General features: G+C 37.4%; 2 protein-coding genes across 3 annotated transcripts; one reads left to right on the top strand and one right to left on the bottom strand.

Moving 5' to 3' along the window:
- The first annotated feature begins 348 nt into the window (after positions 1-348).
- LOC122318782 (ubiquitin-like-specific protease ESD4) lies at positions 349-6,769 on the top strand. Its single transcript, XM_043136394.1, has 9 exons — positions 349-1,706; positions 1,866-1,942; positions 2,068-2,155; positions 2,318-2,416; positions 2,959-3,051; positions 3,156-3,275; positions 4,572-4,675; positions 4,816-4,888; positions 6,222-6,769. The coding sequence occupies exons 1-9, from the start codon at positions 870-872 to the stop codon at positions 6,282-6,284; spliced, it is 1,554 nt and encodes a 517-aa protein (XP_042992328.1). The 5' UTR covers positions 349-869; the 3' UTR covers positions 6,285-6,769.
- A 1,271-nt stretch (positions 6,770-8,040) lies between these two features.
- Positions 8,041-18,771, bottom strand: LOC122318769 (kinesin-like protein KIN-13A). Of its 2 annotated transcripts, none has more exons than XM_043136378.1 (15): positions 18,542-18,771; positions 18,356-18,430; positions 17,935-18,200; positions 17,044-17,265; positions 16,201-16,389; positions 15,415-15,519; positions 15,114-15,191; positions 14,811-14,892; positions 13,459-13,621; positions 12,372-12,701; positions 10,121-10,339; positions 9,408-10,011; positions 9,121-9,186; positions 8,516-8,699; positions 8,041-8,326 (listed from the first exon to the last, which is right to left on the bottom strand). In XM_043136378.1, the coding sequence occupies exons 3-14, from the start codon at positions 18,145-18,147 to the stop codon at positions 8,517-8,519; spliced, it is 2,454 nt and encodes an 817-aa protein (XP_042992312.1). In that variant the 5' UTR covers positions 18,148-18,200; positions 18,356-18,430; positions 18,542-18,771; the 3' UTR covers positions 8,041-8,326; position 8,516. The 2 variants fall into 2 exon arrangements, with proteins under 2 accessions (XP_042992312.1, XP_042992316.1); XM_043136382.1 differs by having other exon boundaries at positions 17,935-18,187.
- Between the last annotated feature and the right edge of the window lie 263 nt (positions 18,772-19,034).

Raw genomic sequence — 19,034 nt, 5'->3', positions numbered from 1 at the left:
TATTATAATTTTTTTAAATTTTTGTAGAAAGAATAATAAATAAGTTATTTTTTTTAATTTTAATATAAAAATAATATTAAAAAATAATATTATAATAATATTATATTCAATTTTTAATAAAATATTTAATTTTTTAAATTATAATAACCAAACATGACCTTATAGACTGAAAATGAACTATGAAGTAAAGGGCATATTTGACATTCTCCTTAAAAAATATAATTAAATTTTTTTTTTTATAAAAAGCTCTATTTCTCTATATATTAAAAAATAAAAATTGTAAAAAAAAAATTAAAAACAAAATGAACTTTATGAGTAAAAATATAAACAAAAACTATAAGCGCATGTACAATCCATGATACAACTGAACACTGACCACAACATTATCAAATTCTCGATCAATCGGAAAGTCCTTAAAATTGATCCGAACGAACACGGAACATCAACGAGAACATCACCGCCGCTGAAATCTCCCATCTCTTCTTTTCAAATTTATTCCCATCTCTTTACTCCGCTCGCTCGCTCGCTCTCCAAGCCAGGCAAATTTCGCGGGTTTACATTTTGAGCACACTGTCCTGGATTTTGCTTCAAATCCGCCCTCCGATGCACTGATAGGTTTTTGAGTTTCTCAAATTCACTGCTTTATTCCCTATCTTACAACACCGTCGCTCCAAACATTCTCTACGGCCCATCCCCAAAACACAACTTTGAGTCCCATTGCGTCGCAGCTAGGGTTTAACCAGCTCAAAGTGTCTGGCCCCCTCTAAACAAAACCCTAATTTTCAAATTCAACTGGGTGATTCTCTCTGAGAATGCTTTTATTTAGATGGGTTTTTGATTTCTAGGATTCAGAGTTCCCAGGCTGGTCAATGGGTGCCCGAACGAGCAACCGTAAGCGCGATGGCGAGTGCTTGGGCTTTAATCACACCTATGCATCTCAGAATTCTTTAGATTTTCACATTTCAAAGAGACCGAGATTCTCATCCATTGACAAGACCCCGGACCGACCAATTGTATCCTCGAACAGCACCGTTGCGAGACTTTCACGGTACCCAGAAGCAACCCCTCGGCTGGGTAGAGAAGTCCACGCCCCTTGCAGAATACTCAAGTACGGGTTTTCCTGGACTTGTTTGAGTCGGAACTCAGGGCGGAGGACTAGCGGGGTTTATAAAAAGGAGCCTGTTGATGAAATGGGCAATATTTTGAGTGTCAAGTACGATAAGGCAAAGAATAGCGCACTGCGAACGCTTCGGTACCTGACAAAGGAGAAGGAGGTGATCGAAGTAAGTACGGATAATGAGAAGGGTGGAGTGTCCGAAGATTCAAGCATTGAGGAAGTTGAGGTCGTGGAAGGTGGCTTAGAAGGGCGGTCCGTGGCGTCGGAACACGGGGAGGTTTTTAATGGGGCCGTGGCCAATGTGCAGGAATTGGATGCCAAGGTTTTGGATCATGAGCTCTTGCCATCATCGTCTTCGGCGGCTTCACACTTGACGAATGGGAATTCAAGAGTGAATGATGCCGAGAAAATGTTGGATTCTCTGAAGCTGAATTCTGGGCGGGATATGAGTGTCTCTGCATTTAAGAAGTTACTTGAGTTTACGGAAAGGCGTACTCCGAAATTGAGAAACTTGAATTTTGAGATTGAGTTACATGAGGAGCGTAGGTCTATGTTTCAACAGTTGCGTCCGGCTAAGAAACCCGTGGAGGTGAAATTCTTTTATGCGCCCTCTTTTAATAAGTAACGTTAAGATTCTTGGTTATTTAGATGCCTTTCAGTTGGTAAGTAGCTTTACTGCTTCTGAATTTTGACTTGAATGTTCTTCCAGATGATGCTTAATAGTATTATAAGTTATTTATATTTTCAGGATTTACCGCGGGAACCTTTCCTCCCTCTTACAGAGGAGGAAGAGGCTATGGTTGAACGTGCATTTAACTCCACTAGGTATGCTTTGATACATGCCCCGCGCCGCCCCCCCCCCCCGCGGGGGGCGTCCACCCCTCTCCTTCCTCTTCTCTTCTTTTATGGGTGTCTTCGTAACTGTAACATTAATGGGTGGATTGCTACAGGCGGTTAGTCACTCATGAGAACTCAAATATTGAGATCACGGGAGAAATTCTGCAGTGCCTTAGACCAGGGGCATGGTTGAATGATGAGGTAATTTTTGGTATCACGATTTATGTTAGCAGCAATGATGAAGGGTTTTTAATTTGGTAAGCATGGCTAACTGGTTCTTCTGAGCTGGTAATGTAGTTTCTTGATAATTACTTATAAAAAAAAATTAGTTTCTTGATAATTATTCTCTTCCTTCGTTTGCAGGTCATAAACGTGTACCTTGAGTTGCTGAAAGAGAGAGAAAATAGAGAGCCGCAAAAGTTTTTAAGATGCCATTTCTTCAACACATTTTTCTACAAAAAGGTTGATTACCAGTGTTCCTATCATTTTCTTCAACTTTGTGGTAAACTTTATTTTATCTTTACAAATGGCTTCATTCATTCACGTGCCATAGTTTTTTATTTTTTTTTTTGGTCTCAAGATTTGTGGAAGGTTCTGTTCACATTCTTGGTTTTGCTTATTTACCTACAGAGTTTGAAATATTTTTTGCCTTTTTAACCCTTTACTCGTTACAGATGTCTGAATATTCAATTATTTCCTTTATATCAATTTTATTTGTTGGATCTTAGTTTCTAGTTCCAAGCATTAAAATATGAAATTCTACCTAATTTATAAGGCTCATTTTCTCTCTTTTAAATATTTTGGTAGCACCATAGTCTAGCATTTCATTTACCAACTTTGATTGTGTTCCATGTCCGACTTCACAAAGTAAGCCTTGTTTTTCATATTTGCTAGCCTCTGGAATCTGTTCCACACTCTCATATGTTTCCCCTTTATGCTTTTATGACCGATGTTTGTTTTAATCATTCGTTCCTTTTGTTGTTCGACTCAACTGCTAATCCCAGTTGATAAGTGGGAGGAATGGCTATGATTATAATTCTGTCAGAAGATGGACGAGCCAAAGGAAATTGGGATATGGCCTCATTGAGTGTGACAAAGTAAATTCCTGTGTGCCCTCCTTTATTTATTTATTTTCTGCGAGCATATTTTGTTTGATTGGCCATTGCTTTGAAGTTTAAATTGGGTTTTTTCATTTTTGAAGATATTCGTCCCTATCCATAGAGAGATACATTGGTGCTTGGCAGTTATAAATAGGAAAGACGAGAAGTTTCAGTATCTTGATTCACTAAGAGGGATGGATACCCAAGTGCTGAAAGTACTGGTATGCTTTTTGGTCATTCCCTGTTTAGCTTTATGTTTCATATGCTGAAGTCAAGAATTAAGTCAAAGTACCATAGATTCCAGCATCAGTAATTGATTAGTTGTGGAAATTTTCTTTGACTAAACTACAGTCCCGTGAAATAATTGTATAATATAATCGGCTGTTTAAATTCTGTGGTTAATAAATTCCCAATTAGATGTAATCTCTTGCTTACTTCCTGTCTATTTGGGTTATGCCTATTTCAATATTAATAAAATCTCTTTTATTTATACAAAAAAAAAAAAAAAAGATTCTGTGGTTCATAAATGAACAAATCTAGTGAAATGAGGTCAACTAGTTAATGCCACCAAGCCGATCTATATTCTGCTGGCATCAATCATGCAACCACATACTGCTTCCGTCCTGCCGACTACCCACCAACACCTGCTGTCATGGTTTCTGTCAAAATGACAGTCATCTGCATGCCACTTACATCTCATTGATACCCTCATCACTTTTTGGGAGCCACTACCATAACCAATGGTGGCGATGCCAGATCATTACCCTGAATACTCTCCACACGAGCATGGTGATTGTTATCATCACAATCACAGTGGTACTCCAACAATGTAGAATGCTCATCTGAACTGTGAAATTTCAAGATGATGGGATCTTCATTACCTTCATTTTCAAACTCAATAAAACATGACTTGTCGATTTAGGGACACAAGAAGGCAATTTTCTTTTTATAAGTTACAGTTGGCTTTAAGATTTTTTGTAAATACTTAAAAATGTGTTGTGTAAAATATTTTTATTACTTTGTGTACTTATTGATTCTAAAGATGGTATTTATTTAGTCATTTTATAGTTCTAGTTATTTTGTGCTATTATTCCCATTTTTGGAGCACATGGTGATACGTAAGGGGTTTTGAAAAAGAGAAGTAAAAACTACATGCACTTTTTAATGCAAAGTTCCCCCATCTCATCCTCATCCTTGAATGTTTTAAGGGCATGTACAAATTGGTAAAAGAAGCTTGGTTTTGTCATCAGTATGGCCTATTGCATAATCTTTTTTGCTGCAAATTAACTTCAGGATTGTGTACCTCTAAGCTATTACTTTCTCTATGTTGTGTCCATATACTTGGGCTCTTGCGTATTCTTATGATTAATGAAGTTCTGTTTACTGATTAAAAAAAAAAATACTGTGGTAGTGTATTTCCACCTTAATGATTGTACTTTTCTAAAGCCATCTGAAGAAAAACAAGTTTGCTCAACTCATTGGGGTTTGTATTTTATGTTAACTATTGATTCATCCAGGCTAGATATTTTGTGGATGAAGTGAAGGATAAGAGTGGAAAAGATGTCAATATAAGTTCCTGGAAACAAGAATTTGTTGAAGACCTTCCTGAACAGGAGAATGGGTGTGTATTCATATATTTTATGCTACTCAGGCATCTTCTTTTGGAAGTCACTGCCTAGAAAGTATTACAAACTTATTACTATAATTGAAAAGAGTGCTGCTCATTGAAATATTTTTCTAAACGAACTTTGATATGAACAGGTTTGATTGTGGCGTGTTTATGATCAAATATGCTGACTTTTATAGCAGAGACATTGGCCTCTGTTTCAGCCAGGTAAGGCACTTGTAGACATGCTCCTCTTGCATCATCAAATATGTTCATTTGCATCAGTTGAAAACTAGTGGCTTCCACTAATAGCCCTCCACCCCCCCCCCCCCCCGCCCGCCCCGCCCCGCCCCCAACCCCCCCCAAAAGAAAAAACAAAAAACAAAAGGTTTTCTGAGAAAGTTCATTTCATTCAACAAAATAGAAAGCATGGTATAAAGGGGTTGACCCCCCAAAAATAATGCAAACACTAACCAAATAAAATCTAAATAAACTGGAAATGGACCAAATAGTTAGTCCAGTCCAATTGTTCTTGGCCCATAAACCAAGACGTGCAGGGGTGGGTGGGGTCACCAGAACTGAACCAGTCTGTAAGATTGGCTGTTTAACAGAGTTGAACTGAGGTTTGTTGGGCTGAGATTATTGTTGAGGAACTCTACTCCAATGTCCAGTGAAGGAGTCTGAAGGTAGATGAGCTGAGGACATTGGATGTATTGGAATATCACGGGTTTGCTACTCAGGTGGTGTTGCATGGATCCGCATTCTGGAACAGCACTGAGGTCTACTACATATCTGACATCCAAAATGAAAGGAAGAAGGAAAATAGGAGGAAGGAGAAGGGAGGAGTGGTCCACTGATAGAGAGGCAGTGCCTGTAACCCACGAGCAATGATGTGGCACATGGGCTGCACACAATGATTTGTGGTTTTGGGGTGGGTGGAGTCAGAGATGAGAAGTGCTGGGAAGAGTTGGAGCGGGGACTGCTGTAGATTTATCCTCCAAAACAAAAGGATAGGGGGCAAAAAAGAAAGGAGAGACATCGACAGAGAGAGAAGAGAAAAGGGAGAGGGACTGTCTGGATACACCCTATTTGTCAAAGGGCGTGTTTGAGGTGAGCTGTATGTAAATTTGATTGTGCATAAGAAGTTTAATTGATTACCTGATACATGGTTTTTGGTGGTTGGGGTTGTGAAGTTGGGGGTTTACATTGCAGAGGTTAGTCCTAAAGGCCCTAATAGGGGGATGTTCCAGATCATCAAAAAGAAAAGAAAAGAACAGGAGGGATATGGAATGGGGAGGAGCCAAAGCTCCCTCCTCCTCCCCAGACACTCGCAATGAGTTGAAGGACTAGTAGAGGGGAGTGGAATGGGGAGAGGATGGTTTATCTCTTAAATCAATGCTAGAGACAGTGAAGCCAAATTTGACGGGGCATGCAAACAAACCGTTGCAACCATGAACACAATGAATAATTTTCTCTACTAGTTAAATTGCTCTCAATTAACTTGCTCCAATAGATCTACACAATTGAGTGCAACTGAATTCTGTATTTCTTTTACTTGCAGGAACACATGCCCAATTTTCGGAAGAGGACTGCAAAGGAGATTCTCAGATTAAGAGCTGACTAATTGAAAATGTCAGCCTGCCGCTTTAGAAATATGCTATTGCACCCATTTGAAATTAGGAATTTAGAAAACACTACACATCATTTTTTTTTTTAGTAGAAAATACTTCCCATCATTGAGTGAAGAGTACGAAGTCTGGACCTGGGTGATTGCCATGCAATGAATAGGAGTATCCTGGTGTGTGCTGACTTCCTAACATCACTGGTGGCATGAGTCTAAAGTGGTAGCTTGTATATACCATACAAGAGAGCCAATCTTCTGAAGTGTTACTTCGCAAGCGCTAGGATGTGTTGGTAATTTTCACACCCAACTTCCATTATCTTCTTCTCTTTTTTTTCTCCCTTTCCTTTTTGCCACCTTTCCTTTTTTTTTTTTTTTTTTCCCTGCTTGGTGAGCTGAGTTATTTTTTGCCTATTGTTATCAGTCTTGGAGTCGAGATCGATTTATCAACGTAATCTTAAGTTTCTGGTCCCCTACCGAATGCTTCATATCCTTGTCTTGAGTCTTCTGAGAATTTGCTTGTTCTGTTTTCATAGTTAGTGTTTCCCTTGGGATATTATAATGGGTTGCTGTCAGCGAGAACTCGCGTGGTCGGACTGGTCAAGCAGTCTTTGTTCAAATAGAGTAATGCTACGTACGCTGAGGGATGTAGCCCGAGCATCTACAGAGAAAGGCAAAAATAGTTTTGTTTTTTTACTTGTTTTCATTCATTTTTTTTATATCCTTAAATATATATATATTTAAAAAAATCACAATATCATTAAAAAATATTTCTTTAATCACTAAGTAAAACCAAAAAACACCGTCGGGAGAAATGTTCGGATCCATTATCGTGAATCCCAAGCATTTCTCGTTCAAATAACTCATGCGACAGTGGCAATGAACCAGTTAAGTGTTGCTTTCGGGGGTGTTCCTTTTCATGCAATGGACCATTAACCCAGCTTTTTTCTGTAGGGATATGATATGGACTGTGGCACTAAAGCACTAATTTTGTCATGTAGCAAACAACTTATGAATGAGGCTAGATCAATCATTGTTGGTTTTTGCAAAGGTTAACCATATTTCATTCTGATTAAAATCATGCTCTGATTTTATTCATTTATCTCGGTGCGTTTAGAAATTGGTAAATCAAAGTTGCAATTCACAAATCATATTTACGTTGTATTGATTGGTGGTGCTTGTTACCACCCAACTCGGCAATCAATCATGTTATATACTAGAGAATGTTGCATGGAAATGAGTAACAATACCAGCTTATGATGATCACTGAGATGGAATTGTTCTCAAATATAACTTTTAAGTACTTCGGGTAGGGAAGGAAGGGTCGTTCGAAGAAGTAACTCAGGCGAGTCCTCATGTAATTCATTGTGAAATAGACTAAGAAAGAAATATTTAGGGAAAAATAAATTCTCTTGGATACAATTAAAATGGAGGATTAAATAATGCCAACAACCAAAATGAAAGCGTGCGCCTGGTTTAAGACTACCCAAGTACTTCCACGATTTGAAGCCCACCCTCTCCCTTAATTATCTGTAAGATTGCAATATAATTCTCATACGAGCTAGTATAAACAAAAACAACCTAGAATGGAATTATTGTTCAGGTAGTCTTTCATCAAATAATAATATTCTGAATCAATACTAGGAACCATTTGTATCAGGATCAGTGTTCAAGCAGAATGCTAATGAACAAGGTGTGTAGGTGGAGAAAATAATTTCAGAACATTAAGGAAATTATGGAGCATGCATTTCACCTCCTCTTTTTTTTTTTTTTTTACCTTTTCTTGAATTTAATTTGTGAATCAAATCCAGTCACCTGTAAGCAACAGCAACGGTCCACAAACCCTTAAAATCTGGGGAAGATCACATCAGACCCATCTAAAAAGCACAATTGACTACGCTACAATCTTTGGTAACAGACATGGAACCTCTTGTTCAAGCCAAAAGTTTGGAAGTTACAGAACCATAGCCCTCAAGTACAGTTCGGTTGTGCATTACCTTATATCCTTCTCCTAAAAGTACCTCAACCCATCTTGTGCATTGTGACTGAGGGAAAGAAAAAAGAGTATACATTAGAATTGTAACTCGATAGCCAGAAAAGATCCACATACATCAAAGAATCCATTGAACAGATTTTTTTTTTTTTTTTTTTTTAAAACACACTGCAAAATAATAGAGAGAAATCACATGTAAGGATATGGTTTGATCCTTAAAAGCAAGGAAACAAAGAGATACCTTATCGCAGCACTCTTTTCCGACTAAGTATCTCCTGTTCTTTCAATCTGTGCTGGAACCTTGCAAGGCGAGCTTGAAGACCAACCAGGCCTGCTGCCTTGCGAGAAAGCACAAAGTTCAATTGTGTCACATAGTTGTCGATGAGGCTGCCTGGTTGGTCCACTTCTGCCAGTAGTTTCATTTCCTAGAATCCAGAAAACATAGGGGGATGCCCGTTCAGATCACAGAGAACACTTCAGACGTTAAACATGTGTTTCAGTTTAAGTTTGAAAGACCATGAAAAAAATTAGTAGGTGATTACGCTTTCTTGGAACTTTCAGGCTTTCATTTACTTATGTTTGGCGGGTGATAATGAACCATGAGTGAACTCACACAATTCAAACGAGACAATGTCTCCTTTTCCGACTATTTAGAAAGTCAATGTCATGATTCTAATCACATCAGGAAACTATCAAAGCAGACTACAGAAATCCCAGAGGGAAGCAATTCATATGCTGAAGGGATTGAAAATTATAAAACACAAAAAATGAAATAAACACAAACCTATCAAAACAAAAAGAACTCCGAAATTAGAAACCTATTTAGCTGATCAATTTTTCACTTACCTCACGAACAATCTCCATTGTGTCTTCAATTTCTTTTCTATGAGCAGCAATCAAGGCCTCTTCTTCCTACAGCGGCCAAAATAGCACATAAGATAAACAAGCCGCAAAGCAAAACCTCTAATATAGCCAGTGACCCTTGGCCCAGATGACACCAGCTCTGATTTCTATTGGGTGAATCAGGGTTCAATCCCCCACATTATTATCTACCAAAAATTAACTAACAAAAAGAAACCTCTAATATAATAGAAAGATTGCCATGAAATAACAGGGCTACACAGATAACCAACCTCAAGTATTTCATTAATATTTCCATCAGGAAGAAGTTCTGGATCATGTCGTTGGGGTCCAACATTATTTGTGCTGTAAATGCTTGTATTCTGCTGCCTGGTGCTTGTGGCGGAAAAATCCGGCCCGTTACGGTCTTTTTTCATCCAGTTCCCCAGCTTCTCCGACTTTTCTTCCCTAGAAACTTTTCTGCGAGGTGGTGACACCTTTTGCACTTTCTCTTCTGTCTCTACTGAGTTTTGGGAATAAGAAGAGTATGTCTTTTCAGTGGTAGAATCTCCATAGGAAATTTTCATTTCATACCTCTCTCTGTCCATTGAGCCAGAAGCAACCCCTTTTTCCTCTCGGCCATTCAAGGGGTAACTAGATGAAACACTGGAGGGCTGTTTACTAAACTCAGCAGTAGAATTGTATGAAAAATTTTCCTTTTCCACAACCCTCCTTCCCATATCTGCTACTTTCACCTCTTGCCGCTGGTCACAGACATCCTGTGAGTCAACAGAAACCGGCAAACATGATAGTGACAAAGCATCTTTATTACTTGATGGTACTGAACTGATACCCTGATCCTTTCTTGCATTTCCACTTCTGGAGAGACTTTTAACCCTGTTCATGGAATATCCATTATTCAGTAAAAAAACAAAAACAAACGATAACAGACCACCGACACTGACGTACTTCAAATTGTTGACGCTCATGATAGTTAAAAGCATACCGGTCTGCATATCGCAAAGTATTGAGCGTATGTTCACAGGAACCAGCATTTGGAGAAATGCAAGAGATCATAACAGTCCTTGAATTGCCGACAAAAGAGTCACGAAGCACTTCTGTGAGTTTGCTTCCGCGAAAAGGAATATGGATCTGATCATTGTCCAGAGCACGAATGCACTCCTTGAGAGCCAAAAGGCTCTTGTTGATTTCAGCTCCCTCAATCCTGTAACATACCAAATAATCCGGGAAATTCAAATATGAGGTCAATTTCCACAGCAATAAAACAAGATCTTAACGCCAACATATAAAACAGCTGGAAAAACAGGCTAGAAAAAGAACCAATGTCCAGCAAGGAAAAGATCTGTTTATGGCAACTCTATCAAAACAACTTAATACACCCGATTAATGTTGCTGTATGTACGAATGGCCTTCAAGGCCACACCGGACCCAAAATAAAGCAGTGACTAGTGTTCAGTGCCATGGTAGATACTTGGGAAAAGATAAGAACTCAACTTAAGTGAAAGAGTCAAAAACTCACTCTGACCCTCCCTGAAACTAGACCAACAAACCAAAATTCAGCACCTTAAGTGGACCAGGACTGGTCGATCGTTACCATCAGATTCAGCTCTAAGGCTTGAGCTATGGCCCAATGCCAAAGAGACAGATTAACAGCAAGAACAGCTGCAACCACCTCTAATAAGAGCAGCTTCAAGGTTGATAGGGTTATAAGAGCCTGGTTCAAATCTTAAGCCAGATAAATGAAAAACTGTTTCGGACCTGCCAGTAACCTTCTTCTTCTTCTTTTTTTTTTTTTATAAGTAAAATGAATTTTATTATCATGAATAGGCATATCCCAAGTACACAGGAGGTATACAAAGGAAATAGCTACTACACTCTAGACAACAGGAAAACTAAGATAGAAATAGATTCATAACATTCTCATCATTCCTTACAAAGATCTTAGCCCACAAGCTCAAAGTATAAAAGAAAAAGTTTCGAAGATCTTCAAAAGTGCGCTCCTTGTCTCAAAATATCTCCCATTTCTTTCCAGCCATGCCATAGACACCATATTAAACACAAAGGAATCATTCTCCACCTGGCAGCAACATCTTTCCTCACCTCACAACCATACCAACATGCAAGAAGCTCCTATACTTCCTTAGGCATCACCCAAAAAACAAACCAGTCCGACCACAAAGAGTTTGCCACCTCACAATGTAAAAACAGATGATTTACAGATTCTCCATCCTTCTTGCACATGACACACCAATCAGCCATGCAGAGAGTTTGCCACCTCATAATGTAAAATCAGACCTGCCAGTAACTAATGGATAATGATAGGCTTACTGCCAGTAACTAAGGAAGTGACTATTAGTGAAGTTGTATATTTTTTTCTTAATGATTAAGGATGTTAAAAAAAATACTTAAAAGAAAATAATAAAAATAAAAAAAAGTTTCAAATACACTATGGAGTAGTAAATGGGTGGTAAGCCTATCATTATCCTTTTTAAACCGCTAATGAGCTGCTGGTCCTGAAATAATATATTAATGCAATCTCCTATTATAGCTAATTTACTTTTCCAATGTTTGGGCCCCCACTTTAAGAAATTGGTTAATGATTCTGAATAAACGAAGGAGCAATAATTTCCAGGAACATTACATTTCTGAACAGAAGTACCATTTTCATTTTCAAGTGGTTTTAATGAATCAAGTTTAATCATTAGTAAAAAGGAAGTTAATGAAACAAGGAAATTTTCAGTTGCTGCTTATGACATAAGCTTTTAGCACTGTGAATATCATTTACACAAGTATCAATTAAAATACATATGCTCTGAATCCGAAAACCAAGCAAAGCAATAAAGCGGCACAATGGCCTTGAATGTTAGGATGCCATTTTCAGTTCTGGCATAAACAGTAAGATGCATTTATCATTTTGAAAATTTTCACACACTGTTCATGTTTCACACGTTCTTTTGGTGAAATTCCATAAGAAACATCTCTAAACAAATCCTGCTCCTGCAAATTTAGCCAGTCATGCAGGATGCTATTGATATAATAATTCTTAAACATGTGCAGCACATCTAGCAGACTAGCAAGGGAACGAAAAATGAAGCTGGCATAACAAGGATGTGCTTGAAAGAATTAGGTAGATGCAAAGAACATATTATATTAATGCAGACTGCAGAAAAAATTGGATCTCAGCCTATTTCTGAGGAAGTAGAAAAAGGAAAAATATAAAAATGCACAAATATAACCTTGTTTGTCGGTCATTGTCAGTGGTGTCAGCACCTCTTTCACTACCAGCAAGATCAATAAAAGAAATCTTCCCAACAACTTTTGCAGATTTAGACTCATTTCCGTCATTGCTACGCTTGGATTCTTTTACCTCGCTGTGCTTCTTTACAACAAGTTGCAAGATAGCATGTGACCTGGAAGATTCCTCATTGGCACCAGTGGATCCCGTACTTCTTGCAGCATTACCTCGCTCAATGTATTCTTTAACAATTTGTACATCAGAAACTTCAAATTCTTGGAGTCCAACAATGCAAACTTGTTGCTTTCCATCTTCCCTCATAAATAGTTTCCTATTGGAGAACAATGAACAGTCTTTATCAATGACATAAATTCATAATTGTGAATGTCTGCACAGCCAACATTAATACAAATGGATACAAATTCATAATAGAAGATGTTTAATATTATTAATATGGCACATGCATGGAGAACAATGAACAGTCATTTATCAATGACAAATTCATAATTGAGAACGTCTGCACAGCCAACATTAATACCGATGGATACAAATTCTTAATACAGGATGCGTAATTTTATTAATATGGTATATGCATTTACATCCAACCAAAACCCATGCATGCATGATGTGGGACACACTGCTGGTAGAAACACAGGATGGCATTTCAAGAAATCGTTTACCATCCTGACAAACACTCTGGGTGGCATAGTTGCCAAGTATTGACCCTTGCCACAAATGCTTAGCATACAAATTTACGCAAACAGAATGAGTTGTAGAAGTACAACAACACATGTTGCTTGTAGGTGACCAGAGTAACAAATGCTTCACAGCATCCCAACATGATTGTCCACATACTCCAAATAGTCGAGACTCAGAAAATAATTCCTTCCCTTACAAACACATGAAACAATGCCACTAACAAAGTGATATAACTTCAGCTCTTGCAAGAAAACAGGAACATCTAAAGAATAGTTCATTCATCAGAACGACGACTACATAAGGAAGTTTTCTGCATGAATTTTTACAATAAAGAGTAAGCCAAAACAAAAAATAAAAAATAAAAAACCAAAAACAATGAAAATACTAACTTTCTGTCACTGAGAAGATCAAAGAGTTTTCCACCATATATCTCAAAATAGCTAAGCCACAATTTAAATCTCTGATTACGATAGAATGGCTGATGTAACAATCTAACAAGGTCCTCTGATGCTCTGAGAGGTAACGGTTGCATTGTGAATGTCTTGCCACTACCTGAAATCAGGACATTTCAGTTAATTAACTTATTCAGCAAAAAATGGAGATTACAAATTAATATATATATATATATAGATATATATGAAGCTCCATCTAAGATGAACTCTTAAGTTGTAGACAAGTAAGAAACTTCCAAACATGGGGCAAGATTTAATGCATTTACCACCTTTTTTTTTTCATCAGTATGCATACCATCTTACCAACTCATACAATACAACTTCTTTTCCCGATCTTAAACAACCATCTAATCAAGACACTACCACCACTACTCCTTCCAATCCACAATAGGTTTTGATCTTTCCTCTTTTAAGCTGCCAGGAAATAAATTGAAGTTCCAAAAATGAAAGCATTTTTCATATAGACTTTCCAGATTACTCTTAAATTTGAACTCGCATCTTTTCAAATATAAATCCCTTTTCTTGACTCAGCAGAGGGCATTTTAGGAAGAGAATTATTAAAACGCATGCAATTTATAAATTTGCATCTAATGTGGGATGAAGAGAGAAGTTCATGATCAAATACAAATTTGAAAAGAAAAGACACTTAATATATATGCCTTAACCATTGCCATTGCACACACTGTACACATGATCTAAACGAAACTTGTTAGTTTTCCCTCTATGATAGAGCTCTGATTGTTTCAACAAAAAATGGCATACAGGGGACCCCAAATTGATATACATCAATGCCCAAATGTCTTTTTTTTATAGTTACATCAATGCCCAAATGTCTTTTTTTTATAGTTACATCAATGCCCAAATGTTTCAAGAAATATTTGTTAAAAATTCAAAAACATTATTTCACTCCATCTATAACCTCAGCAAAAATATCTTTATTTAATTTGACTATAGTAAAATTTGGTTTAAACTTTAAAACGTTTAATTTTACTTTCTCAAGATACCTTCACGTGATAAACAATTTTGTTTAGAAAATTGACACCTCCCTTGCCAAAAAAAAAAAAAAAACAATAAATAACATGAGCCGATTCAGATGCTACAGATTCCAAGATACCATTTGTGATATATATCCACAAACAGAAATTTTAAATAGCCTGGACAGTTTGGGACATATCCAAATTCCCAACAATTAGAACAGTTTAAATGTTTCAACAGGATAAGCTTTAAAGAAGGTAACTGATGATAACAACAGTTGGTCATATGGCAAGGTGATCAGAATCTCAACACACCAGTCTGACCATACGCAAAACATGTAGCCTTTGTTCGGTCAAAAATGGTAGGAATGATTGGTTCAACAGTAACCCTGTATACCTGTAGCAAGTACCATGTAAAGATGTCATGCATTGAGATAAATATTAATAATCATACAGAAAAAAAAAAGTCCAGATTATTAACAAAAGTTCTCAAACATAAACCCCAGAACTCAACAATACCATAAACATCAAAGAAAGACTACATCAATACACTCGTGTCAATAGAGAATGCCAGACCAGCAGCAAGAAGCAAACTTCAAATCATAGTATTAGCATTACCTCATCATTAGTGACATACTCATTAAGAACAGCATCAAAACAAAACTCGTGCTTCTCCACATATGCAGTCAAGTCCACCTTCAACAAAAAATAACAAAAAAAGGATTTCAACATATGTTTGTATGAGTCTGCAAAGAGTCCACTCTAGTATTTTACTAATAAACAAACATTTGTTTGTAAGAGACTGTCGATTGGGGAGAGAGAGAGAGAGAGCTCAATATCAAGAGCGCATATCAATTTTAAACTCAAATTTAGCAGGAAACTAGAAGATATGGTGCTTTGTGATGGCAAAGGATGATACCTTCAGTTTGGGTTCATGGACAGTCAAATAAGCATTGTCATATACGTTTACTATATCATCCTCCTTCCGAGAAAGCTCCTTCTTGTTCAAAGGCCTTTTACGAACCTAATGCATGCATTAGAATTCAACAATTACAGGAGTTAAAAAAGAAGAAGCAAAAAGAGATATGGAAAAGGATATTCCATCATGTGCTAGTTGCACAAGCAAGAAGCAGATAGTCAATAAAAATACAGTGACAAGTAACATTAGCCAAATCAATGTCTAAGTCACAGGAAAGAAAACTGAGACCTGCATATGCCCAAATGCAGATGCAAATATCAATAATTGATAAACTAGGATTTAAATAAAAATAACACAGCAAGTTCTTAAACAACAATTTATAAAAATTACCAAAATCATTAAATCCTAAGGCTTATGGTTCATAGTTTAAATATTATATCATGAGCAAACATGAACATGGGCAGTCAACTTTCTGCACAACTACGTACATAAGATAAAGAAAAACATTGGTGAAAAGAATTTTCTGCAGAGATCAATAATATTATAGAGGCAGTCAAAGAATGATTATCGTTACTTATTAAAAAAAAAAAATGATTGTCAGCGTCTAAAAATGAGACTTGTCACAATGGATATGACATGAGCAGATGTGGACATGAAATATCTAATTTATATATTGTATCAAATAAAAAGAAACAACAACTAACGAACAAAACTATATTTAGGATGTACTACATGACCCAGGCAGACATATATAGCAGCACCCTGCTGTCAATTTAACCAACATACCACGACTTTAATTTTAGCCACGTTATTCTCCTTTGTATTCTCTTTTTCATTCATAGGTAATAGAAGTGATGCATCTACATTTGGTTGCCCTCCTTGCTGTCCACCCGCTGTCGCATTAGAGTCATCATCAAATGCTTTTGTACCACCAGGCATAAAGGGCGAGGGCTCAAATGGTTCTGGAATAACATGCTGCGAGTAGAAACAAAATGATGATCTATTAGAAAGGAATATGTGCGTGTGTGGGTACTCTCAGCACTTATGAAATCATCCTAACCTTCTTATGGGACCAGATGATAATCCACAGGTAAAGGAGTATCCAATTTATTTAACAAAAAAGGGAGAGATAATTATACGCATTAAAAATTGATATAGACAATACAACACATTCTTCTTTACATGGCAATTCAGAAACCAATAAAATTTTTATCCTTTCCCCTACTGTAACAACAATCAAGAAATGCTCTTCTTCCAGCACAATTGACATATATTTCCTATACTTTTGATTGAAGTTATATAAAATAGTTCCAGGCCAAAAATGGCAGAGTAACTCATCCTAATTGCAGGTCTACACAATGAAATATAAATAAGCCAAAATGACTAAGCCCCTATATATTGTCTAAATGCTCCTCCCGTTAGTAAACCATAACCAATATGGGATATAGCCATTCCATGGTTTTCAATCTCAGTCCTTTAACAGAATAATCTTCCAAAGTAGATTATGCCCTTAACCTTTTTATTAATAAGAATAATCTGATTTTTCCATAATGAACTTTACATAAGCTACTGATTTAGAACTAGAAGTTCCCTGCACTGTTGGACAGGATACCTTAAACAGAATCATACCTCCGACAGAAGCTCCGTATCATCCATAGCATGAAGATCCAAGAGCCCAGCTCCAAAATCACCCCTGAACTCCGGAGAATAAAACCCATCCGAAGTGGGAACCCCTCCTGAAGTTTGGGCAGCCGGTGTGTACAGCTCGGAGGCAGACTCCCCACTAAATTTGAGGTTTCTCATCAACTTATAAAGTCTCTGCTTCTCTTCAGCTGACTGCGCTCCATAACCCTTTGATAATATCAAATACTTTCTTGTCAAGTCCCAAAATTTTCTATTACATATATTGAGAAAAAAAAGTCTCCAATTTTGCTCAGATTCAAGTGCATGGAAGAACCAACTCTCGAACAGCATTTCAACTACCAATACCGCATGTAAACAATTATTAAAGGACAAAACGTAACACCGAAGGGGTGAGCAGTATTAAACTATTCTGCGCTATCAGCAAAATCCACACAAACTTAGTTAGAAAAATAATAGTCCTACAAAATTGCAATCATATTCTCATGGAAAATACGCGCACACATCAGTTCTTGAGCCCAAAGCTTATCCATCAACCTCTTCTTATGGGAGGAGGAGAAAGTGTCGATTGGGCCAGAATGCATTGGTAATAAAATTATTAATTCAAACAAGGATAACATTAAGTTCGCAAAACAATAAACCCTAGTACCAAAGAAATGGATAATCGAAATGACCACATAAACGACAATCTACTTCTTAAACCGTATAAACCTACAGAAATGTTTTGGACAAACTTCGTGCAGACACACTACCACACAAACAAAGGCATACAAAAATTCAATGAACCAAGATTGCATGTCCGCTAATCGATGAAAAGACCGATAGGCTAATCATTAATGTTACTCGGAGAATGAGTTTGAAAAGCAGTCATATGATTACCTGCATAAGAAGATTGGGGAGGAGGCGGTGATCGATACTGGTGGAGGCCAAGGGAGAGGCCAGATGCTGCAACCCAGCGGACTGGAGCCACCGTGCCATGACCGCATCGCCGGCGTCATTTGCGGAGCCTGCATTGTGAAGAGGCCCGCCACCGGCGTGATCGTAGAGCGCAGTCGTGGCCGCAGCATTGTTCTGCTGCATCTGGCCACCCATGTGGCGCTGGGATCGTCGTTGAGGAGCCAATTTTCAAGATCTATTAGACAACGCTTCACACGCAACATTATCCATCAAGTTCAAAATTAAGGAAAATAAAAATCATAAGGTCAAAATAACATCATCAAAACTTCAAATCCAACGAAAAATCAAAACAAAAAACAAGAAAATACTCTTGAAGCAGGTGATCTGAACGAACGGTACTCACAAGGAGGGGAAAAATCGAATTCAAAGTATAACATGAAAATGATGACGCGAGAACGAGGAATCGAATCCACGGAATCTGCAATCCAATTAAATCCGATTTCAGAAGGAAAAATGTCCACTCCAATTCCCGGAATTTATACAGAAATGGTTAAAACGACGATTATTTCGAACGCATAATCACGCGTACCGGGTTGCGATAAGACAATGATTTACACGATCAAGATCTGTAGTTTGAAATGGATGAACTTCTAGGTTGCGATCGGATCCGAAGCGAAATGACAAAGCAAAACCCTAATTCAATCGTACGGGAAAGGTTCAAATGTCTCTTTCCTCTGCGTGTGTGAATTGTGATAAATGGCCGAGGCTCCACGCGAGAGACTGCTACGCCTTGTTCATATAAAAGATTACTTGTCAACGACAAAATGTGTAAAAATTACAATCGTTATATAACGTAACCTTCAAAGAGAATTAAACGGATATTTCAAACTAGACTTCAAAGACTAATATACCCTCGTGTTTGTTCGTAATTTTCGGGTGCGTCCTAGTCAAAATGTGTAATTTTAACTGTAATATTGTTGATGAAGTATATATTCAATTTTTTATTGTTTTTACTTTTTATAATTGATTTCACAGACAGATTAATATACTGTGTTTTCAAATGTCTTTATCGGATGTCCCCA

The sequence above is a fragment of the Carya illinoinensis genome, chromosome 1, assembly GCF_018687715.1.
Source record: "Carya illinoinensis cultivar Pawnee chromosome 1, C.illinoinensisPawnee_v1, whole genome shotgun sequence".
Taxonomy (NCBI): domain Eukaryota; kingdom Viridiplantae; phylum Streptophyta; class Magnoliopsida; order Fagales; family Juglandaceae; genus Carya; species Carya illinoinensis.
Note: the sequence above shows the minus strand (reverse complement) of the source record. Positions and strands in the feature narration are given on the sequence as shown.